Source organism: Lissotriton vulgaris, chromosome 6 (genome assembly GCF_964263255.1).
Source record: "Lissotriton vulgaris chromosome 6, aLisVul1.2, whole genome shotgun sequence".
In the NCBI taxonomy this organism is placed as follows: domain Eukaryota; kingdom Metazoa; phylum Chordata; class Amphibia; order Caudata; family Salamandridae; genus Lissotriton; species Lissotriton vulgaris.
The window spans coordinates 1,836,923,128-1,836,948,973 of record NC_141694.1 but is presented as its reverse complement, the minus strand read 5'-3'; the positions used below and the strand labels follow the sequence as shown (position 1 = coordinate 1,836,948,973).

Sequence of the window (25,846 nt, the reverse complement as noted above, 5' to 3'; positions counted from 1 at the left end):
CAGTGACAGAAAGAAATGAATTGCAACTATTTTTCTGAGCATAAACACACTGCTCAGTCTCATTAGGACTTGAGATATTCCGGCATAGATGATATTAAAGACCATTCAGATGTTTTGCTCGCCTGACTCTGAGAGATTGGAAATACCAGTATAGCCTCAGTAACTTCATCATTGTTGTGGAAACAGGGCCCCTGGGACGGGAAGAGCTGATGCAGTGGTTGTAAATACAAAACAACAATGGTGATACACAAGACCCCAGGGGGCTCCTAAAATAACATCCCTCCTCCAAACAGACCTTAGTTAACCTAAAACCTCAAAAGACTCAAACCACTTATTAGCCGCGTTTGACACCCCAACCACAGCTTAACCCTAGATGCTGAAAATGCAATGGAGAAAGATAATGAATGCTGCAGTCCGATCCAAAAGCATCTAATATGCAGAGCTACAGAATTTCCAGGACAGACGACTGGATATTTAATATGGTGGCCTGTTAGCCTCTGTTGGGAAGCACAACAGACCGAAGATTGGTGCGTAATATTCTTAGCTCTTTAATAGGTCTCTTTCTTTTAAGAATTTCTTTTTAGGATAATAATTTTATAATTCCAAGGAACCCAATAATCCTTTCTTTAGTACATGGGAGGTTTTGCTGGTGTTTTTTGATTGAATTTCGGCAACTGGATTGAGGAAAAAAGTTTTGAATGCTTTAGAAATACTCTAAAATACTGGTTCACCAGTCTGGGGTTATCAGGCCAGTGTTCTCCATATTGTTTTATCTCTGAAATGATGTAGATCCCTTTTTATACCCCGACCTCCATGTCCACCTTTGGTCTCTTTATACAAAATGTACAAAGGATACAGCCTTAGTTTCTTTTAGAAAAGGGGGTGGTGATGAACAGAGTGTCTGAATTAAGCAGACCACTCTTACCCAGTCCAAAGATCAGGGCTTGATCCATCACCGTTTTTTAGCTCACTGCACCATCCCAGCTCCGAACCTGGCTACATGCAAATTAGTCTGTTCCTGTCCCAGTGCATGATGGGAACAGGGCAAACCAAACTACCAAGCCAATTCTTATACTGGGAAGGAAACAAGCTTCCGGGGACCGGTTTCTGGCATTTCAGCCGTCGTCGGCCCGGCTTGCTTGAATCCTGATGGTGCAATGAGCAAGGGACTCACATCTGAGTATACCCTTCCACGCTTATGGTGGACAAAATGATTCAGAAAAGGGGGTGGTGATGAACAGAGTGTCTGAATTAAGCAGACCACTCTTACCCAGTCCAAAGATCAGGGCTTGATCCATCACCGTTTTTTAGCTCTGCACCATCCCAGCTCAGAACCTGGCTACATGCAAATTTGTCTGTTCCTGTCCCAGTGCATGATGGGAACAGGGCAAACCAAACTACCAAGCCAATTCTTATACTGGGAAGGAAACAAGCTTCCGGGGACCGGTTTCTGGCATTTCAGCCGTCGTCGGCCCGGCTTGCTTGAATCCTGATGGTGCAATGAGCAAGGGACTCACATCTGAGTATACCCTTCCACGCTTATGGTGGACAAAATGATTCAGAAAAGGGGGTGGTGATGAACAGAGTGTCTGAATTAAGCAGACCACTCTTACCCAGTCCAAAAATCAGGGCTTGATCCATCACCGTTTTTTAGCTCACTGCACCATCCCAGCTCAGAACCTGGCTACATGCAAATTAGTCTGTTCCTGTCCCAGTGCATGATGGGAACAGGGCAAACCAAACTACCAAGCCAATTCTTATGAGCAAGGGACTCACATCTGAGTATACCCTTCCACGCTTCCCCGGTAGCTTGTCTCCTTTCTGGTGAAGAAATGGCTTGGTAGTTTAGTCTGCCCTGTTCCCATGATGCACTATGCCAGGGACAGACTGATTTGCATATAGCCAGGTTCTGAGCTGGGATGGTGCAGTGAGATAAATAACGGTGATGGATCAAGCCCAGATCTTTGGACTGGGTAAGAGTGGTCTGCTTAATTCAGACACTCTGTTCATCACCACCCCCTTTTCTGAATCGTTAGTTTCTTTTAAGCCCCGTTTGATGACGTCATAGTGTATGTGCGGGTGGCTAATAGCCCAAGGAAAGCGTGACTCCCTCCCCCGCACCTTTCCAACCAAGCGGATATCCTGCCCCTGAAGTTCTAGTAGAGACCATTGGCCCCTCCCACTGGGCGACCCCAGTCGAGAATGGTGACACCCTCTAAGGACCTTAAATTGCTGCTCACCGATCGTGACCTTAACCCATAAAACAGTAAAATCCTTCTGATCAGTGCACTGCATTCAAGGAAGCCTGTTTCTCTTCCTTGCCCAACATCTGACTAGCCTTGATTCTGATATTGCTCCTAATAAGCAGTCTAAACAATTTAGGGTCGCATTTTGTTAATCATTTTTTCACGAAGGCTCCAAGCTAATCAGGATTCATTTAATTGGTATTTGTATCCCCTTAGGCAAAGACTTCACTAATCCCTTACTGTAATAAGGAAAACAGAAGATTGTTTCTCACTTTTCCACTTTGATGACTTTAATTCCCGTCGCTATTTCGTGTAAATAGGTTCCCAGGATCCAAAATGCAAATGATTTAGCAGTTTGGCCCATATACAATAAACAGCATTGTGAGTTAATTTAAAGTCCTTTTAGGTCCATACATTGGCATCTAGTCATCATTTGTTTAACCCTGCTTGGTCTCAAGTGATGATACTTTTCTTTACTGGACAGTGATCTTAGCTCAATTGATTACATGTTCTTGGAGGTCCAAGGTTGAAAAGTAGCCCCATACTGATGCAATGTTGGACAATATTGGCTGATGCATTGGTTACTACACAATTTCTAACCTTCATAAATTTTGATGCAAGTAAGTGAATATTCCATTGTGAATACCGCTAGAATGAAATGGTCCTTTTTGCCAAGAGCTACCCAGGAAGTGATCACCGCCCACCAGTGCTTAATTTGTGAACGAAAGAGTGCTGGTGCTTGAAACTCTGCTCATCAGCCTAAACAATTAAATGTACAGGCTGTCAGTCAGTGAAATTGCTCTCCCACCCTCGCAGCTCCACCGTCAAGTGAGGCCCTCCTGAGCCCCTGCACTCTTGAGTATTGGTGTTCGAGGCCCTCCTTCACCCAAAGGCTATACCTGCGCCTCATCCCTGGTAGTCTAGTGGACCTCTCACTTTTTCTCTCGCTCGGTTTTCCTGCTTGCCATTTACTTTCACCTCTTTCCTTTCACTTTCATTTTTCACCCTTTTACTGTCACCTACTTTCTATCACTTTCCATCCTCCTTTTCACTTTTACTCTGTTTTCACTCTGCTCTTTATTCTGTGCACCTCACTCCCGCTTTTCTCCACCGCTGCTGCCCCCGCAGCCCTCCCCCCAGCACGGCCAGCCCAAGCCAGTTTCCCCAGCCCTCCTTCCAGCTGTCCACCCCTTCCCGACCCCTAATTAATGGCGGCCGCTGCATGGGCTCATGGCAGGCGCGCACAGTGGCGCCACTGGTGCGCCGAAGTCTCGCCAAAGGCAAGCCCGTCTGCGCCCGTCCGCAACCCTAACACGACCAGTGCCAGGAACCCTGGACCTCCGAACTGCCAACGCTACAACCCAGCAGCACACTACGCACTCAATCCAGGTCGCAACAACAACTGCAAGCAAGTATCACCAGCTGACACCCACGGACCATTCAGCTGTCACCACTGCCGCCAATCCTGCACCAAGACCACAGGTCCAGCACAACCCGCCCGGAACAACGCGACTGCATCAAAGACCCTGCAATACATCCTCCTCAGCGTCTGATCCCTCCACAAACACGCCATTGATATCTGGGACCTCCTCGACAGCACCACTCCGGACGTCATATTCCTCACTGAAACCTGGACTAACACCACCACAGGACCTGACATCTCCATCCCCCAAGGATACAAGATCTCCCGGAAGGACCACCCCACCCGCCCTGGGGGGGAATCGCCATCGTCCACACTTTCCGACGAGCCCAAAGACCTAATGGAACACCTACACCTCAAGATACAGGCCAGCCCTACCACTACCCTTCTGGGAACCCTCATCTACAGACCCCCTGAACCCTTGGGACCATTCACCAACTCCATTACAGACAGCATCACCCCGCAGGCCATCGCGTCCACCAACTACACCTTGCAGGGAGACCTCTACTTCCACCTTGACAACCAACAAGACCCCAACACCACATCCCTCCTGAACAATTTCCACAACTTAGGACTCTGCAAGATCATGACTGAGCCCACGCACTCATCAGGACACACCTTCGACCTCATCTTCACCACAGGAAACTCCATCACTTTTAGCCACACCACCAAACTCTCATGGATAGACCATCGCTGCATCCATTTCACCTTCAGAACACCCATCATCCACAGAACCCAGCACCTGTTCCCACCCAGAAAGCCATCAACAGCCAACTCAGCACCTTCATCAAAGAGCACAACATCCTCGACTCCTCCCAATCCGGCTTCAGAAAGAACCACAGCACGGAAACCGCCCTCCTCGCTGCAACAGACAACATCTGCTCTCTTCTGGACAGAGGAGAGACAGTACCCCTCATCCTCTTCGATCTTTCAGTAGCCTTCGACAAGTCTCTCACCGCACCCTAACATGCAGACTTCACAATGCAGGGATACGGGACAAGGCCCTAGACTGGATCCACTCATTCCTCTCCGGCAAAACGCAGCGGGTCAGACTCCCTTCCTTCCTCCCGATCCCACACCGACCACCTGCGGAGTCCTCCAAGGATCCCCCTCAACCCCACGTAGTTCAACATCTACATGGCTCCGCTTGCCCCTCAGAACCCACGGACTTAACATTGTTTCATACGCAGACGACACCCAACTCATCCTCTCCCTAACCAACGAACCCAACGCAGCCAAACAAAACTTTCAAGAAGGCATGGAAGCTGTCACCAAATGGATGAAGAGCAGCTGTCTACAACTCAACACGGACAAAACAGAAGTACTCCTCATGGGCCCACACCCCGACGCCTAGAATGACACCTGGTGGCCCCCTGCCCTTGGAAGCCCGCCTACCCCCACGGACCACGCATACAACCTCAGAATCATCCTGGACTCTGAACTCAAAATTGTCCGCCAGATCAACTCCGTCACATCTTCCTTCTTCCACACCCTCCTACGCAAGACCTTCAAATGGATCTCCCTTGAACACGGAAAGACCATCACACACACCCTCATCACCATCAGACTTGACATTACGTCAACCCACTCTATGCTGGAATCAACAAAAACCTCACCCGTAAACTTCAAAACATCCAAAACGCCGCCGCCAGACTAATCCTCAACCTGCCACGACACTGCCACATCACCCAGCACCTGCACACACTACACTGGCTCCCCATTGAGGCATAAATCACCTTCAAGATTCTCACCAACATACACAAAGCCCTCCACAACACCGGACCAGCATACCTGAATAACCGACTCACATTCCACACACCCCAAAGGACCCTATGATCAGCCCAGCTCTTGCACGCCGTGGTCCCTCGCACCAGGAAGTCCAGATCGGGAGGCCGCTCTTTCTCCTTCCTCGCGGCTAGAGCCTGAAAGGCCCTCTTGCTCCACCTCAGACAGATGACATCACTCCCCAACTTCACGAGGGACCTCAAGACATGGCTCTTCGATAGACCTCCTCCTTGATGTACAGGACCCTGCGCCCCCCCCTACCCAGCCCCCCAGCGCCATGAGACCCTTACGGATGAGTAGTCGCATTGCACAAACTCATGATTGGTGCGTTGAATACCAAGGCTGGTAGTCTTAAGTCCACCTCAGGCCTCTTGAATCCACTGCGCGACACTCCCTGCCCCATTGGCTTTCTCTTGCACTTTCCTATTTTCTACCTTTTTGACGGTTTCCCTGCCTTTCTCCATCTTTCTGATCTGTGTGCTTTTCCATATCTAATGTTTGGTAAATATCTGATGCGCAAAAATAACTGCCGGTAGCCCCCACCTGCCACCACAGGTTCAAATTAAGCAGTGCCACCCACAGTAGCTTACTAGTAGAGGTCACCCCCCTGAAAATCACTCTTTCCTCATTGAGCTAACAAACAGGGGTCTCTTCTCACTACATTAACACACGAGAACTTATTGACGTCAACCTCGACCTAGTGAGAACCTTGAAAAACTGCTTGTGGAGCCACAGAATCAGGTGCAGCCACAGACTTGACGACAGCAATTGGCACACTTATGTGTACCATTCTTTAGCACACCCATGTTGTGTTAGTGCTCTTCAAGTTTAAAAATGAGCAAATTTGATGACATCATGGAAAATAATGCCACGCGACACACTTACAACACAAGAAGTGACATCTCAGTTAATAAACAGAATGAATCAAATAAATGGCTAAACCTCACTACAGTCGCTGCAGTGGACTAGCAGTAAACTCATCAACTGAAGGGGTCTTTACGGGGGCTTCGTCTGACATGAGATTGCTTTCTGAAGTCTCTACAGCCCCCACTAGCTGCTCTGCACTCTTTTACTAATGCTTACACCGGTGCTACCATGACATAAAGCTGCGTGAAGAGGTAGCAGAGATTTACGTTCCAGTGCAAACCGTGGTTTGCACTGAAAAGGTGGCATTTTCACAGTGCCAAATCCATTTACACTTCTTTAAGTCAAGGGGGTGTTACTGGTAGTGGATCACCGCTGACAACCATTGGAAGTAAAGCCCACTCTACTAAGATAGCCTGGCGGAACTTTACGTCAAAAGCTAATGCCCAGTTGAAGCAGGGAACAAACAAGGGAGAATGTATGGGTCTCTCCCAGAAACCAACACATTGCATGTTTGCAGCAGTGCTCAGCTGCCTGTTTGCGTGCAGGCTCAGGGCACAACTCTAGCTGCTGGGCAGTGTTGATGGATATAGCTCTGTGCTGTATTTTTCTCTTCGCTCACCCAGTACAGCAGATTTGTATGCTGTGCTGCATTTCATGAAATCTTTGTAAATCAGGCCTGTGATATGTGGGTGATGGCAGCCATGTTGGGGTCAGGCATAACTGCTTTCATCCCTAGGCTTCCTCCAATATGTAAGAAGCAAAAGCACCCTGCCAGGGCTTGTTTTACTGTCCATCAGATACAAAGTAAAATGGGAAGTTGTGTAGTGTCTGTGGAGTTGTAAATCATGGCCATGACAGCATGAGGCAGAAAGATGAACTTCTTGGAAAATGAAGCAACTCCTAATGCCTAACCCTCCTTCCAGGGATAAGATGCACATTATCTTTTGCATAACTAGATGCTGAAGATCATTGCAGCTGATTATGCTTTCCCTTTCTATTCCCTCTTTTCCAATACTTTGTATGCCCACCCTCAGATTAGAAACATCTCTGTTTTCTACCTCTGTTGATGTGTGAATAAGTGAAGAGATGGCAGGCGCGTGCCACCCTCCCACAGGGTCTGAGAGAGAAGATGCCCGTCTGTGCTCAGACCCCGTTTTTGTGCTCCAGAGGGAAGGATTTGTATGCTGCAGGTACAGATGTGAGTGAGCGGAAGCACAACACCCTCCCTTGCTGGTTTTGAAGAAAGGCAGACATTGAGTCGAAATTGAAGCAATAATATGTTGTCACTTGTATTAAATGAATACAATAAAAGTATCATATAATTTTATTATTACAGGCAGGGAACAAGGTCGAATGGACAGGCAATAAAAAAATAAATATCAGGGGTTAACAGGGAGATAATTGACCTTATCATATTTTATACATGGGATAGTGTCCCTCCAATTATACATTCAAGGGAAAAACTCCTCCACCATATGCTCACAGAACTCGGAAGTTGGGGCTCTTTTATTCCTTATAATATGCAGGGCAGCCCCTTCTCTTTTCCCTCTTTTTCACAGTAGCTTTCTGCTGCTTTGCAGTTTCTCCTCCTTCATCTTCTTTTCTACCTACTAGTATTTCTCACACATAGTTGACAAAGCATTTGTTCGTTTTCTCCTCCCTCTCTTCATTTCCCAAATACGTTTATCAATGACTCCCGCTCAATGCTGTTTCCAAATATGAATGCTTTCTCTACCTCGCTCTTCTTTGTCGCTGCCCTGTATTTCTCTCAGCTCTGTTTTCATATCCCCCGCTTCACCACCTCTCTGTTAAGCACAAGCGTCTATCCGAACAGAAAGGTGTGTACCTGCCCTTGAGACGTGTCGGTGTACCTCCAGCAGTGCAGGTGTGCTTCTCAGCCTCCAAGGCTTTGTCGTCCATACTTCGCGTTCCCTCACAAACTCAAAGGGAAAGCTGGCGCTCATTGCGCGCTGCTGGGAGCTCCCAGAATACCCGTAGTTCAAATGGGGTCAATATCAATGCCCCTACTCGCTTGTAATAAATTATTACCAGTGACGAGTGCCATGTTATTCTTATTACAGTAGCACTCCAACACCAGAATATGTCTGTATTTAGAAAATAAACATCAAGGGGCAGATTTACAATAACTGGCGCATCCCTGCATATCAACAGGGATGCGCCAGTTATTGTGCGCCATGCCTACGTCACAATGGATGTGTCGCATTTACAATGCAGCGCACCATGGGGCAAAAAGTGTACATATGCGTGACGCATCTGTGCCGTAAAAGCGGCACATTGCAGTGCTCTTGGGGGTCCTATTCTTACAATGCTGCGTCAATCCGTACGCCTGCTTCAAGCAGGTGCAGGGTTTTGACGCAGCATGGGCCCAAAAGTGACTGAGTGTAATCTTGTAGATTTCACTCAGTCACTTTTAAGAGGCGTTCCTGCGCCGGAACGCCCCCCCCCCCCCCCCCCCCCCCCCCCCTGCGATGGAACGCCACTTTCTGGTGCAGGGCTTTACAACGTGACGCATCTCCCAGATGCGATACGTTGTAAGTACCCCCCACCATGGCGCATCTTTTGCGCCACCGCTGCGTCACAAAAGTGACGCAACGGTGGCGTAAAAGGGGCGCAAGGGGCTTGTAAATCTGCCCCCAAGATTTTACATGGCGATAAAAAGCTCCAAAATATTATGAGCTCACAGAAGAACCAGCAGATGTCTTCTGAGGGGAGCAGGTGGATAGGATGGACATGACTTACCAGATAGACTAAAGCCAGATTCATGGAGGTCTCTCATGCCGCCGTGCCGAGTGGTGGGTCGGATAGGCGTATCTGCAAGTGGACTTCCTGTCTCTTTTTTCCCAGCATGCACCACCACTGCTACGTCGCCTTGGTACGGGGTGCGCTCCACTCCTTTGATATTGAGGGTCTAGCAAGGAAAAATAAGATCCCATACTGCTGATTTAGTGCTGCATCAAAATCTGCAGAGAAAATGTCTCCAGTAAGGAATATGGTGATTGTGAAAGCTAGGATGACATGTGTGCATGAGAAACAACCTACGCGTTTCGTACCAGGCCAGTGGTACCTCCCAGCCTTCCACGCTAGGACATCAGCCAGCTTTTCTGTTTACGAAGTAAGGCACTGGCAGTGTTTAATGTGTAAATAAATGAGTGACTTTGCGCAAGGGATTGCTCAGGAGGCAACTGCAGCCTGTACTTGCCATTGCTCAACATCCTACCTACTAAACACCACACTCCTTTAAATATGACAATTTGGACGTTTCTAGGCCACCAGAATCAGTAAGGATGTCCTTGACGCGCTAGAATTATTTTTAAAATGTGCATTTCATTGTTAAACTGATGTGATCCACTTACAGATAGGCAGACAGCGCTACCATGTGGAGGGCTGTCATAAGTAAGTGCTGGTGTTAACAATTAAGTGCCGATGCCAAACACTGGCCCAAATTAAGCACTGGACACTGGTAGGTCAAGCGTCATGGAGGACCAGACATTCAAATACAAATCCTCCTCATTCACAAACTGTGGGTGGCATGCAGTTCAAGTTCAAGTTCAGTAATTTGTATAGCGCACTACTCACCCAGAGGGTCTCAAGGCGCTTGAGTGAGGGTGAGTGTATTATTTATTGAATAGCCATGTTTTTAGTTGCTTTCTGAAGGAGAGGTGGTTCTGTGTGAGGCGGAGGTGAGTGGGGAGAGAATTCAAGGTCCTGGCCGCCAAGTAGGAGAAAGATCTTCCTCCCATGGTGGATCTATTGATGCGCGGGATTTGGGCGAGGGCTTGATTGGATGAACGTAGTTGGCGGGTGGGTGTGTAGAAGGATAGACGTTTGTTGAGGCATTCGGGTCCAAAGTCGTAGAGGGCCTTGTGTGCGTGGGTGAGGAGACGGAACGTTATTCTCTTGTTGACGGGAAGCCAGTGGAGAACTTTCAGATGACCGGAAATGTGAGCTTGATGGGGCATGTCCAATATGAGTCTGGCTGAGGCGTTTTGGATGCGTTGGAGTTTTTTCTGTAGTTTGGCTGTGGTTCCGGCATAGAGGGTGTTTCCATAATCCAGTCGGCTAGTAACTAGTGCGTGGGTGACTGTCTTTCTTGTTTCGGTGGGGATCCAGCGGAAGATTTTTTTGAGCATGCGTAGGATGTTGAAGCATGATGATGAGACGGCGTTGACTTGTCTGGTCATCGATAGGGAGGAGTCTAGGATGAAGCCCAGGTTACGTGCGTGATCTGTAGGTATGGGTGCTGTGCCCAGAGCCGGTGGCCACCATGAGTCGTCCCAAGCCAAGGGGGATGATCCTAAGATGAGGACTTCCGTTTTGTCCGAGTTTAGTTTTAAACGTCTGTTCTTCATCCATTCGGCTACTTCTTTCATTCCTTCGTGTAGATTGGTTTTAGCGGTGTTAGGATCTTTGGTGAGGGAGAGGATCAGCTGGGTGTCGTCAGCGTAGGAGATGATGTTGAGGTTGTGTTGTCGCACGATGGATGCAAGGGGACTCATGTACACGTTAAAGAGGGTGGGACTGAGTGATGACCCTTGTGGTACGCCGCAGATGACTTCGGTTGCCTCTGATTTGAATGGGGGGAGGCGGACTCTGGGTTCTTCCGGCGAGGAACGAGATGATCCAGTCCAACGCTTTTCCTTGTATTGCGATGTTGCTGACGCGTTGTATGAGGGTGTTATGACAGACTGTGTCGAAGGCGGCGGAGAGGTCAAGTAGGATGAGGGCAACTGTTTCTCCGTTGTCCAGTAGCTTTCAGATGTCGTCTGTAGCAGCGATGAGGGCGGTTTCGGTGCTGTGTTTGGCTCGGAAGCCGGACTGTGAGGGGTCAAGTGAGTTGTTGGATTCAAGGAAGGCGGCGAGCTGACTATTGACGGCTTTCTCGATGACTTTGGCCGGGAAGGGGAGGAGTGAGATGGGGCGGTAGTTCTTAAGTTCAGAGGGGTCCGCTGTGGGTTTCTTCAGAAGGGCACTGAGTTCGGCATGTTTCCAGCTTTCCGGGAAGGTTGCGGAGTTGAAGGAGCAGTTGATGACATCGCGGAGATGGGGTGCGATGATGGAGTCTGCTTTGTTGAAGATGTGGTGGGGACATGGGTCGGTTGGTGATCCTGAGTGGATGGAGTTCATCAGGCGGATGGTGTCTTCAGTCGTGATTGGGTTCCAGTCGCAGAGGTTGTGAGAGTGCTGTTTTGGTTCGGGGGTGGGTGGAGTGGATTGTTCTTCGGATAGGTTTCCAAAGCTGTTATGAATGTCGGCGATTTTGTTGTGGAAGAAAGAGGATAAGGAGTCGCAGAGGTCTTGGGAGGGAGTGATGTCGTTGGAGCCGGCCGTGGGGTTGGTAAATTCTCTGACGATGTTGAATAATTCTTTGCTGTTGTGGGTGTTGTTGTCGAGTCGATCCTTGAATGCTGATTTCTTGGTGGATCGGATCAGTTGGTGGTGTTTGCGGGTGGCGTCCTTGAAGGTGGTCAGGTTGTCAGAGGTTGGGTTTTTTCTCCAGGTTTTCTCGAGGGTACGACATAACTTCTTGGATTTCTTAAGGTCATCATTGAACCAAGGGGCCTTTTTGCTACCTTGTTTGATCTGGTGGTTTTTCAAGGGTGCTAATTTGTCAGCTCTGTGGGTGATCCATTGTGTGAGTTTGATGGCAGCTTGGTTTGGGTCCAATGAAATGGCGGGGGGGTTTTGGTTAAGCGATGTGAGGAGTTGGTCGGTGGTGATTTTGTTCCAGTTTCTTCGAGGAATAGTTTGTGGTGGGATGTGGGTCGTGGTCTTTTTGTAGCTGAAGTGAACGCAGCTCCAGGTGTTTGTGTAACCATGTGGATCTGCTCCCGGCTTTACTTGCAGTGCCATGGACACTATATGAGGGTAGATTATGGATCTGGTGAATTAAAATGTAATAGTTTGTGTCCTGTGTATGACGGATGCATCATGAAGCACATGGTGTATGTAGCAAATGACGACAAAATGGTATACTAAGCAGATTTACACTATGACACACAGACAAAAACACACACTAGCACACAAAAACACACACATGCACACAAAAACACAGACACACATATGTTAGGGTATACTATGATAAGAACAATACAAGCTACAGCGCACCTCTACCTCTCTTACAGTAAATATTTAAGCAAACATACAATTTACTGAATTATAAAGTGTTTGTTTTGACTGCATGTTCCAAAACCTATCCTAATTCTAAGCTAAAGGCTGCATTCGAATAGTAAAGCAGTAGTCCTCTGCATGTCCTCTGACATAGAAAACTCTGGGGATTGGGTTAGACATAATGCGACAGGCATTGGTGTGCTCATAATGAGGTTTTTATAAGGGCATGCCTCCATGCCTTCTGCTCCATCTTTGTCTACCACATTCTCTGTAGAAGAACACTCTACATCTCTCCTAGACTTCTGTTGCATCATCAACTATTTTACACGTCTTTATAGAAGTTTTTCTTCTTTTAAGTAACTCCTTTGACTTGGCTTCTCTACACTCACTTCTGTGCTCCATAATTGCTTGGGTTCTGGCCAAGTGCACTTTTCATTGTACTCAGAGGGGCAGATTTACAAGCCCCTTGCGCCAACTTTACGCCGCCGTTGCATCACTTTTGTGACGCAGCGGCGTCATAAACAACGCGCCACGATGCAACATATTTACAAAGTGGCACATCTAGGGAGATGTATCATGTTGTAAAGCCCTGCGCTACATTATACCTGCATCAGGTATAATGTATGCAGGGTGGGCGTTCCATCGCAAGGAAGCCTCGTAAAAGTGACTCAGTGAAATCTACAAGATTTCACTGAGAGACTTTTACGACGCCAATGCGTCAAAACCTTGCGCCTGCTTGAAGAAGGCATAAGGAGTGACGCAGCATGGTCGAAAGAGGTATTCCTGACCATTGCTGGAGTTGCGTTGTGCTTACGACACGACTCCAGCAATGCATTGCCTTTCCGACAAAAGATGCGGCATGCATCTGTCTGTCCTTGTGCCATGGTGCGCCGCATTGTAAATGCAGCGCATCCATGGTGGCGCAAGGCAATTTTTCCGTCATGCGAATAAACTGGTGCATCTCTTCAAATAAGCAGAGATGCACCAGTTCTTGCCAATCTGCCCCAAAGTTTTGTGGCCCATGTTATCACCAAGAGTGCCTTAGCTCCTTAAGTGTACATGTGGCTGCTAAAAGACACATTAACATATTCTATGCCCACAAACGGGTCAGCATCCTCCATGCAATGCTGACTTTGTAAAGACTCCAAGACACCATCCTACCTTCTCTCTCTGCACCATCTTCTTGTATAGGTAGTCAGGGTAGGTCCTGAGTGGGAAGAATTCGCCCGTTCCCTCCGCACACATGAAGACGCCGTTCTCGTACACCACCCTTCCGCGGCTGATGGTCACCAGAGGCACCCCATGACAGCGCAAGTTCTCGTACACGTTTGTGTCACCGGCCTGCACCTGGGTACTGGCAGAGATGGTTCTGAAATAGGAGAGAGTGGACATGTGTCATCATTAAGGTGAACAGCAGCTCCTTTGATGTCCTACAATTAATGGCTGGCCCTCAAGTATCAAGAAACCCCACTTACATGGCCCATCAGTTAATTCATCACTGGCGTCTCATAAACCTGATTTAGTCTGTATAAATGAGTGTATGACTCATGTGGTACCCCTGGCTTCTCTGTACATTCTCAGAAATGTGAATTAACAGTGCATTATAACTGGAAATGGCCTTAGTCGCTTTGAAACTATGGGCTATTTACACAGGTAAATATACTGTATTTTTAGTAATATTCTAAGGTGCAAATCTACACTTTTTTGCAATTCCCCATTTGTTAGAGTAGATCTACGTGTCTCTACCCCCTAGTACAACCTCCTGCAACAGAAGTTACGAGTGTAAAGTTACTATCAGTAACTTTTCACATGTGTGTGGAGGTCGTTGACACCGAGGTGTAAATCGACCTATGGGGTAGGAAAGTATGGATAAAATATTTTTCAAAAGTTTCTTATTCTTTAATAAAATATTACAAATATTAAAATATAAAATTAAACATATTTTAATATAAATGTAGAAAAATGCAATTATTTATTATTAATCTCGAACTAATAAATTGAAACATTATATCACATTAACTTATTAAATTAATTGTGCATTAAATAATTAAACGTGGTCAAATTAATGTATACATTTTATTTATTGAATAACTTTAAAAAAAGTTCCACCCACAGAACGAAGATCTTTCGCTCAAAAGTCAGGTAGGGACTGTGGTATCTGCAAGTTTTTTTCAACTTCGTAAGATTAAGAAGATCGCCCACCTTTTAACCCACCCTGCCCTGATTCAGGTCATTATCGCTCTTGTGCTGTCCCGTCTGGACTACTCTAACAGCTTGTACTTGGGTCTTCCAGCGGGGCAGCTCAAGAGACTTCAACTGGTCCAGAACCAAGCGGCCAGGTTGATTTGTAAGATTCCTAAGTGGCAGTCCATTAGACCGGGACTGGCCAGTCTTCACTGGCTGCCAGTAGCGCAGAGAGCAGCATTTAAAGCGGGATGCATTATCTTCAGGGCTCTACAAGGTAAGGGCCCTGGATTCATTAGCAGCCTGCTTGTCAGTTACACTCCCTCTCGCGCTCTCCGCTCAGGTCAAAAGAACCTGTTAGTGGTGCCTCGGATCAGGAAACAACGCCAGGGAGGTGGATCTTTCCACTTCCTGGCCTCCTCCCTGTGGAACTCTCTGCCACCGCCGCTAAGGCTTCATGAAGATCTGTTGGCCTTTAGACAGGCTTTTAAAACGTGGCTCTTTAAGCAAGCTTATCCTTAGTTAAATCCGTTTTTTTTCTGTTACATGTTATGTTTTGCTAGTCTTCCACAGCGCCATGAAGCCTACGGGCGTACGTGCGCTTAATAAATTTAATTTAACATAACATAACATAACATAACATTAAAAAAAAGATGTTTATTTGTATTTAATATGTATTAAATATTGTTAAAAGTTTTGTTAAATGTATTTCAATTATCTGTAATTTTTTACAAAAGTTTAATCACATTTTGGATCATATTTACCAGCTTCTCATGCCGCACAGTGCAGCAGCCGCAAACGCTGTGCTGCGTGAGAAGGAGAAAACAGATATTTACAGAAATATGTCACTCTCCTCCCCTCTCCCTAACGCAGGCGCAGCTTGGCACCATAGTGCAAGGGTGTCTCTGTGACGTCAGCGGTTTTGTACTGGAAGGAAATCCTTCAGTACAAAATACTATGCTTAGACTAATGTTCGACATTTCTCCACTTTCTATGTGTGCTGCACAGTGCAGCACTCATGCAAAGTCGGAAAATGAAGGAGAAAAAAACATTTCTCCTTCATAGCGCCTATCTGCAATGGGTGCTATTTTCTGATGCTAAACCTTGCAAGCAGTAACCTACACAAGAGTAAGCCCATTGCTATTCATAAGCTACACTTCTAAAGTTACTCCAGCCCTAAGGATGACAAAGCAGTAGTAAATGTACTCCAGCCTTGGAGTAAGTCATACACCTCACATGGACACTCACAGGTACTGCAACGCACTCCCATTGAAATAATGGAGGCAGAGACTTAAAATACAACCCTTAGGAACAAAGTTAAATAAATAAAAATATTTTGACTTTTAAAAAAAGTATATAGTTTAATATTTAAAAAAAGTATAATTATTTAATAATTATTTTACTATTTTAAATTTAATTCTAATCAATTTAAAGATAATGGGGTCTATTTACTAAGATTTTATGCCATATTTGCCTCACAAAAGTGGTGAAAAACAATGCAAAATCTTTTGTTACCTATTTACTTTTCAGCGTAATACCTGTTTTACGCTGGGAAATCACTTGAAAGTAATGAACAGCAGCGCACAGCCCTGCTTGGCATTACTTAGAGCCAAGGGGGAGTACCATGGGTGGTGTATGGACGTTCTCATGCAACCACCCAAGGTCTCTGATGCTAAACCGTATTTGCTTAAAAAAGTAGACATGGTTTAGCATCGGAAAATAGCACCCTTGTGCAGCACACATAGAACGTTGGGAAATGTCGAAGATTAGTCTAAGCATAGTATTTGGTACTGAAGGATTTCCTTCCAGTATAAAACCTCTGAAGTCACAGAGACACCCTTGGACTATGGTGCAAAGCTGCGCCGACGTTAGGGGGAGGAGGGTGCCATATTTCTGTAAATATGCTGCTCTCCTGCTCTCTCCTTCTCACGCAGCGCAGGGTTTGCGGCTGCGGCACTGCGCTCCACGAGAAGCTGGTAAAACACATGCAATATATAAACAAATCTCCACAGTGGGAGGTTATCTGATACTGCGTAAGATGAGGACTGTACAAACAAAATGTGTTACAGGTTAACAGGTATAAAACAACATTTAGGAAAGGCTTCCTGCAATTAGAAAGTGCTCCAGCTTCCCAAAACAGGATAGTAAGTAAAATGCTTAACAGTTCAGCCTTGTACAGTGATGTATGGTAAGCAATGAGAGGGTACACAAATGTCTCTTCTTGTAACCCTTCTTGGGTGTCTGGTGCCTTCTCTGGCCAAGTGGCCACAGTCAGGAGTCTTTGACGCACCTCTGAGGTCAAGACAGCTCTGGGAACTTGATTTACATCTGCTCAAGAAGGGTCATAACAGTTAAAGATGGTCACCAATTCTTCTCTGGTGTTTTTCTTCTACAATCCAGATACTAGAATGGTCACTCATTGCAAAGGATTGGTGTGCAGCATAAAAATGCATACTGTATGGCAGGCTCAAATGGTACAGTCTGCAGTGCAGGTAAACCGTCTGATCACACTCAATGGGGTTTATTTACTAAGATTGTGGTGGGGCACCAGTGAGGCACAAAGAGCCGCAACGCACTGCATCAATTTCTTTACCATTATAGAAGTGCAAAATTGTGCAAGGCTGCATGGATGCTTGTGCAAGATTTAGTTAATGACCCCAATATATTGGACTCAAGCAATTCTATCCCTCATTCTTATGTTGTCTGAGTACACAAACATGGTTCTAAATATGCTATTCTTAGAGACTTGAGTGGCGCGTCAACAATAAGGCTGAATTGCATCTCAGGTGTTTGCGTTCCTGTCCAGAGAGGAGAGGCCAGTAGTTCAGGCTGGTTGTTTTTGTGCCTCAGCCAAGTTAGAGCTTGATTATATTCAGAAAGAGCACAGATGAGCTAAAAATGATCAAAAGGAATTCAACGTAAAGCAACAACCAGTGGTTCAAGCATTTCCGTCATTTGTGTTGTTGCTATCAACATGTAATGCTATGCTCATTTGTGCTTGCAACAGCTGTTTTAGGTGAACTCCAGTTCATTGGAATATAAAAGATATTTTTGAAGTTTGACCTGTTGTCATGAGTGATGAGAGGGATGGAATGTGTGTGAAGGAGCATGGCTTGGTTATCTCGCGTCAACAGCTTAGTGTTCCGCTAGCATGATGCACTGGCTAAAAAAGTTACTGGCTCACAGAGCGCCTACATTCTTATAGTGTTCATATCACCAGAGGTTCCCCGTAGGAACCTCTGCAGATATGTGCTAATATGGCATACTTTAACCAATTAACACATTACATCTACATCTTTACCAATAAACAATAGCCGCCATTTTTATTATGTCCCACAAGTACCTCTTGCTCTGCGTGAACTCCCGGAACCCTCAATCTCAAAGATATTTGTCTAAAGACCCCAGCTTGTCCTTTGCAGCTAAAGACACATTTGTTAATATGGTTTTTGGTAATGAGGTCATGATTTGGGACAGTCCAAATTTGAGAAGGTTTTTCGGTGGCAAACACAAGTTTCTTAGTTTACCATACATTTTGGACATTTTGAAAATTTGACACATATTTGTAATTATTTAGACATTGCCAACAGCATTTCTATCTAAAATTTGTCTGAAGATGGTTCAGAAATTAAGGGTGTATGACTATGGCCAAGAATGGGGAGCCACAGGAGCAGCTATAAACATAGTCTAGCAACACTGTAGGCGTAGTGTGAGGCACTCATTAACCTTAGTGACAGCAGTAGCAGCAGAGTAGGGTTTGCTTGGCAGGGCAGTGGGCACCTACATAATGATTTTTTGCAGTAAAGCTGGCCACCATGTCATTCAATCACCCATTGACTCATATCCCCTATAACTGACTGTACCAAAAACATGAGCACTGGTTACTTTACAAACATGTCACACACAATAAAGCCACCTGAGTGAAACAACTACTAAGAGACTGCTCTTGGGCCTTTCCTCCCGAATCATCAGCAGAAAGGAGCTGAGAGAAGTATGTGACCAAATGAGGAATGCACCTTGGAATATGTGTGACCAATGGGGTTCCTGAGCCCCTCTCTATTGGGCACAGATGACACAATTCTGGGGTAGCCAGGGACCAGAAGACCTTGGTCGTTCAATGGCGACAAAGGTCTGACCATCAAACAGTGGCATACGTAGTGGGTGTATGTCAAATGAGGATTCCGTCTTATGTCCTGACGAATGCCATCGGCTCTTGTGCCAAAAGGCAGAAACATGTTGACTGTTTGAGTCGTGATGGGGTACACGTTCTCCTTTTCCCCACACTATATTTTTAATACCAAGCAGTATCTCATCCAATGCAAAGGTCATAGTGGTGTACCACATTAGTTTTTACTTCATTTTCACGCATACATAGTTAGATAGAAGTGCCACGCTGACTGCAGTGTGTAGGCCGCTCTTCATCAAACAGGATTTTTGAAGCGCAAGGGGAGTCCTATGATGAAGCATTACACTTGGTGGTGTGTGAGGACAACCTGTCACATTTTTGTGTATGTCCAATACTAGGCTGACACAACAGGAGCATGGTGCATAATGTGCTGATTGAATATCTTTATAGTTTTTTCACTTGGGTTGTTAGTAACAGTTTTAGACTGGACGCCAGCTCACTCTTGCGGCCCAATAAGCTCTCGTTCTCTACCGTGGATGCCGCCATGGTTCATGTGTTTTCATACTTTACAAAGATGCCAGAAGTATGAAGAAAGCTGTGTGAGGGTGCAGATACCCTATATCAGGACACAGGCCGCAGAGAGATGTGAGGGATTTGAACATGTGGGAGGGAGACCATGACATTGAAACTCACGAATTATAGCTGAAGAGAGACACCCAAGGGATCTAAAACACTAGATATTTCAATTAGCTTGTTTTCTATACCATCAGAAATGTTGAGAATACATTCATTGTCATTACTGCAGAGTTGACCTTCTTTTTCCAAATAAATATCAAAATATTTTCTGATTGTCATACATTATTCCACCTACTTAGATTGTGTTTGGTCAAATGATTTTGTAGTTAAATATTTGTGATATTCACATAAAACCACAATCTCTATCCTACTGCTCACTTGCGCCCAAATTCTCACTCTGTGCATCTAGGACACTTACCTTGTGGCTTCGGGGTCCCACACAACGACATCTGCGTCGGCACCAGGGATGATGCGTCCTTTTCGGGGGTACATGTTGTGGATTTTTGCTGCATTTGAACTGGTCACTGCCACAAACCGGTTCTCATCCATCTTTCCACCAACCTGGTGAATAGGAGAAGGAGGAAAGAAGACAGAGATGGAAAAAGGAAAGGATGAAAGTAGTGTTAACAGATGGCAGGAAAGAAAGAGTGTAAGATGAAGAGGAGTGGGGAGAAAAGGCAAAATAGCAAAGGAGAAAGGAAAGGATGTGGAGGGAATTTAGAAGGAAAAAAGGGAAGGAGCAATTGTATGAGAAAAGGGCACATAGAAGGAAAGTACTAAAGGAAAGAAGGGATGAAGATAAATTGATGATTTGTTTGGGGACACAAGGAAAAGTAATACAGATTGGATGATAGAGTAAGAAGGGAGAATGTAAGTGCAAATGTGCAAATAGAGTGGGTAGGAAAGGTAACAGCTGAAGCAGAAGTGGTCAAAAGGAAGGGAAGAAAGAGGAAGAGAAGCAAGGAGCAATAGAAAGGGTGTAGAGAAGGAACAGAAGTGTGAGGAAAAGAAGAAAGTAAAGCATCAGAAAAGAAGAGCGAGGGGAAACAGGAGAGAAGAAATGACCGAAGATCGTGTAGTGGCAATGGAACGAAGCGAGAAAACAGGGAAGGTAGGGCTGTGGAGTTGCTTATTGTAAATCCTGGAGTATTTGCAGTGTCCTGGATAAGGAATGCTTGGGAATGCTGGAGGCATTTTGCGGTGACTGAGATGCTGGTCATGTTTTTAAATTTCGCTGTGGGTATTGGGGAGCAACTTTGAGATGCTCAGGAAGGGCTGCTTATGGACACCAGTGGTTGGTTGTGAGTTGCTTGAGAATGTTTGCACATGATTTCCGGTGCCAGGGGAGGGCACTCAGAAGGGATGAATATGAATCCAGGTCTCAACGTGGGGTTCTGGTCATGGATTTGGACCATGGGGTGCGTGAGCGGTACATGTTGACAGGAGCACGCTGAAGGGTACGGTGACCGAGATCTTTCATGTCTTACCACGCCTCGCTCCCAGATGACGCTCATCCGGTCCTGGACTCCACCCACGCCGTGAGGGATCTTGGTGAAGTCCTCTTTACCCATTGCTTTCTGTTTTGTGGTAAAGTTTCTGTGATCAGAAGCTACCACATTCAGAGTGTCGCTGAGGAGCAAACAAGAGAGATGATGTCAAGACACCCACAATAATCAGCATCGGCAGGACACATCATCTGCTCCATCTGGAGGCTAAGGCCTAGATTCAGAAAATGTTTACATTGAGTTTGCATAACTTTTTTAACGCAGCCCTGAGGCAAAATCTTTTTGGGGATTTACAAACAAACGGTGCTTGGTATTTGCGGTGGTTGTAAGAGAATGTAACGCAAACCAGAGCTAAACGCTGCTTTGATTTACTCTGTGCCAAGGGGGCGTTCCATGGGTGGTACACGGGCATTCCCATATTACTACCCATGGATTGTGACGCAAAACTCTATCTATTAACAATAGTAGGCTGGATTTTGCACCACAAACTAACACAACTTGAAAGTAGGCAGTATAAGGAGAAATGCTTTCATTTCCGACTTTACATGTATGCTGCACTGTACAGCACACGTACAAAGTAAGAAAAGTGCTAAAGTCAGTCTGAGCATAGTATTTTGTAGTGGAGGGGTACCCTTCAGGTACAAAACCTAAGCTAGACTCACGCAGATACCCTTGCACTGTGGTGCAAATGTGTCTGTGCAGCACTCGGGAGAGACATATCTCTGTAGATATGGTGCTGACCTTCTCTCTCCCTCTCAAGCAACGCAGTGCAGCATGTTTGGGTGCTGCGTTCCCCTGCGTTGCGCTGCGTTGCGTGAGAGTTTTATAAATCTGGGCCTAAGAGAGCTAAACAAAGCATGTGAATGAGCACAAACACAGTGCAATGCACCAATGGATGGACCCTGAGTGTGTACTCTCAAAGGCAGGATACATTTGTTAACATCTACTTGAAGTGCAAAGAACCTACTTCATCAGTGAATGACTGCATTAAGAAACACACTGTTGTGTAATACTGTGTATTTACAGGACCCAGATTCTATCATCCTCAAGGCAAGTACACACAGGGGTCTGCCTACAAAACCTTGCATTGCTGTATTTGTTTGCCAACGGTGCTGGAAGTCTGACTGCTTGTGAACTGATACTCAGGTGGAGGAAAGATTTTTTTTTTAGCTAATAACTTTGGGGCCTTTTGATTCATCTTCACAAATGTTCCGAAAATAAAGTTCATCCACCGAAGCTTCTTCCTGGAAAGTTTCGGGGTTATCTGTCAAGTGGGGAGCAAGAGAGAATAGGGGTTCCCAAATCATTGTCTTCCCATGTTAATTCCCAAAGGAAAGTTTGGGAAAGAATACAGAAAAGCACTGGCTGAACAAAATGACACTACATCTGGAAGAAAATAAGAACCTTTCTCAGAAAGTGAGATTTTGGTTATTTGGTCTAAAGCTGTTCTGAAGAAATTTGCTTTTTAAAGGGGTGATCGAGGTGCTAATGAAGGGCTGGCCGGATGGCCCCCCAGGAGTCCCGTGGTAGCGCAAATTTACGCAGTCTGCTGCGGCAAAGGGGCAGGCAATGGGTGTTGCTGTGGGCGTTCCCCTGGAACACCCATTGCTTTTTGACGCTGCCCCATATTTACAAGGGTGGATCAGCCCCAAAAGGCCAGGCATTACCTGTTCTTAGGATGGCGATATGAGGAGAAATATTTACTTTCTCCTCTTTTTGTGCTCTTTCCATGTGTGCTGCATAATCCAGCACACATGCAAAGAGCAAATCACCATTATTGATGATTTATGTGCACATAGCAATCGCCCTTGCACCCTCGCAACATGGCGCTACACAGCTTTTTTAGCACCAGTGCTAGGGGAAACCCAGGTGTGCACTGTATTTTTGTAAATACGGTGCATCCCTGTGTTTAAAAAAAATTCAGAACGGGGCATTGCCAAATTTGGAGTAACACCTCGCTCCAACATTTTTTTTGTAAATATGCCCCATAGTTATAAGGCTTACACCTTCATATAAAGGCAGTCCACCCAAAGCCACAGCTGTACAGACCACTGAGTGCACACATCTGAACACAATACTCCGTGGTAGAGAAACTCGTACACGGAAATAAGAGCACATGCAAGGACATAGACAAAGGACAGGGGGGTCATCTTACTTAGCGAGCAGTCCCATGAGGTAGGTTGGTGTGTTGGAGTCCAGTCTCAGAGGGGGCACTGTGACGTAGGCTGCAGCGTGAGACCACTCCTGGTGGTAATAGTGGACGCCACTCAGCGTGGCGTGCGCTGTTGTCGTCTCGCCGTGTACTATTTTGCCTGAAAAAGAATTACACTAGAGTGATGGTCGAACCTCAGTCTCACAATGGCATGTGATAGCAAGTAAATAGATTGTAGGAAAGCTAGCCGGTGCACTGGCATAGCATGGGCATCACAATCACGCATGGTGGGGGGGACATCAATCAGTTGGGTGCATGAAGAGGCTACACGACAAAAGGACTGTGAGGCCTAGAGCTAAAGGGAGGGGTCTTGGAGAGCCAATGAACCCCAACACGTGAATTGTCCGACAGCATCCGGAGCAGGCATATCGACTTGAATTATATATCCCCCAAATCCTTCCACTCTGTTGCTTTATCACTGACCAAACTGGTGCACATATATGTCCTGAGGCACAAGACAAGAAATCCAGGAAAGGTGAGCCTTTTACATCCTCTGACCACTCAGTGGTACCCTGTGTGTCTCAGTGGTACTATGTGGTGTTTCCAGGTCCATATCTGGATGACCTCAAGAGATCCACCTGGAGGTGTCGACCATATCAACTCTGATCGGGCACTTAGTTTAACATGTTGATAACATTTGCAGAAACTAATGAAATAACCCAGAATAACATGCAATGGAGCCTCTAAATATACATGAAATTCGAAATTCATGTGACCATGCTGATACAACTTGGATGTGTTACATTGTTCGTTCTAGACGCAGAAGACCAGAATTTGAAGGTTCCCTTTTCCACTTGATCACACGGAGCGACTCTGAGTAAATAAGCACACTCTTGCTTGTTCTCTGCCTGCCTTATGATCTTTCCTCAGCCTGCATATTTGCACCCACTGGCACTGTGAGAGTGCCACCTCATCGTCGTGCATCATCTACCCTGCCCATCAGTCCCATCCAAGAATGAATTACAATAGCAGCCAGTAAAGCACTGCCCAGCTATCTTGACGACTGAAGGTTACCCTACCTGTCCGACAAAAACATGCTGTTCCTCCCATTACCACGTGCGTTCGATCAACAGCAGCCTCAAAGACTAGAACACATGTGACCTATTGCCACCTAACACTACAGAGAACATGGCAGGGATGTTATGATTAGTACTTCCTTTGTTTACTCAATGCCATAAACCAGAGTCTACTCCTAAACTGCCCTTAAAGTGTGATGGTGGTTGAGTAACTCAACCTGATGATGGTATCTCAACAAATCCTCACCATATCCACCTCCATTGTTTTGTTTAGCACAGTGGCCAGCACAGAACACCATAATGCAGAAGTTGTGATCCCTACGCAAAGAGGGGCTGATTCAGATCTTAATTTTGTAATAAGTTTGAAGTACTGCAATAGTATTACTAAAGTCCAACAAAATGCTAGTCACAAGCATAAATCACCACTTCTAGCTTTTCTATAGGGAGTTCCACATGCAAGTTTACTACTTAGGGGCCTATTCCGATGTCAGACGGACATAAGTCCGTCCGACATCGGGCAGGAGCTGTAACCGACCGACCTCTGTAGTCAGTTACAGCCCTGCTAGTAACAGGGTTCGGTCGCATTCGTATACCCTACAATGCAAGCATGCTTTCCGACTGGAAAGCATGCTTGCAATGTAGCAAGCAGGGGTGCAGTTCATCCCTGCGCCCTGTGGCCGACACCCCAAGGTGCCTACCACCGGGTGCAGGGATCAACGGAGGGGCACAGTAGGTGCCCCCAGGCCGCCATCCGGCTGCCTCACATCCATGGGGCCCCTGCTGGTTCCCCAAAGACAGCTTCCGACTGCCTTTTCATGCCGAACAGACCAGCACGAAAAGGCAGTGAAAAGCTGCCATTGTACTCCCTCAGTCGCACAGATGCGACCGGGGGAGTATTGGAGGATTTCCGGACTGTGGACAAGCTCTCTGAGCCTGTCGTCCATAATCCGGAAATCCGAGTCAGATTCCGTCCCGACCGAACCCATCGGAATGGCTCGTCGGGAAGGAATCGTCCGGCACTGACCAATTCGTTCGGAAGGGCTCCGAACATGGTTTGGAGCCCTTCTGGGGGAAATCGGAATCGGCCCCGTAGTATTAAATGTCAGTGAAACCGGGAGAGTGGTGGGAAAAAGGAGCATACTTCATACTAAATGGGAGGGTTTAGGTAAGAGTAAGGAGGGGCTTAGTAAGGGGTAGGGAGGAGTTTAGGGAGGGATATGCACCCACTTACAAAAGAGGAAGCCCATTGTTATTCACAAGCTGCCCTTTTAAAGTGACTATAGCCAAAAAGGGACCCAAAACAGAAGTAAATTGGTCCAACTCAGAGCTTCAGTTCATCCAGCACCACACATGGCCAACTACTGGTACTGCAACATCCTCACATGTAAAATAATGGAGGCAGCGCTGGGACACTTCGTCTGAGGTAACTGTGCTCGATATAAATCTTATTATTATTGTTATTGTTAGGGAATTAAATTAAAACTACATATGAAATAATGTTACATTAAATTAAAATTAATTAAAAGGTTTAGAAATATGGATAAATATAATTTATTGTTAAATAAAAACAAAATCTAAAAATATATATTTATTACTTGAAGTATAAAATACATACCTTTTTTGGGGATTTATACATAAATGCAACATTAGTTAAATATAGTTATATTACTTTTAATTAATTCTATACATCACATATAATATGTAATAATGCGTAATAAAAAAATAACTTTTTTCCCTTCAGGTTGAAATTTATATTTTTAATGTTTATTCAATTAAATATATT

The 25,846-nt window shown here is 45.8% G+C and overlaps 1 protein-coding gene across 2 annotated transcripts in view; it reads right to left on the bottom strand.

Annotated features, from left to right (window-relative positions):
* The window catches only part of DPYSL5 (dihydropyrimidinase like 5), a 364,441-nt gene that overhangs the window by 28,509 nt on the left and 310,086 nt on the right, over positions 1-25,846 (bottom strand). For both annotated transcript variants that reach the window (XM_086928117.1, XM_086928116.1), the window contains exons 8-12: positions 22,991-23,147; positions 20,818-20,959; positions 19,749-19,891; positions 13,609-13,816; positions 9,079-9,247 (exon numbers count right to left, since the gene is read on the bottom strand). In XM_086928117.1, coding sequence (XP_086784243.1) covers positions 9,079-9,247; positions 13,609-13,816; positions 19,749-19,891; positions 20,818-20,959; positions 22,991-23,147 — 819 coding nt within the window. The remainder of the gene's footprint in view (positions 1-9,078; positions 9,248-13,608; positions 13,817-19,748; positions 19,892-20,817; positions 20,960-22,990; positions 23,148-25,846) is intronic.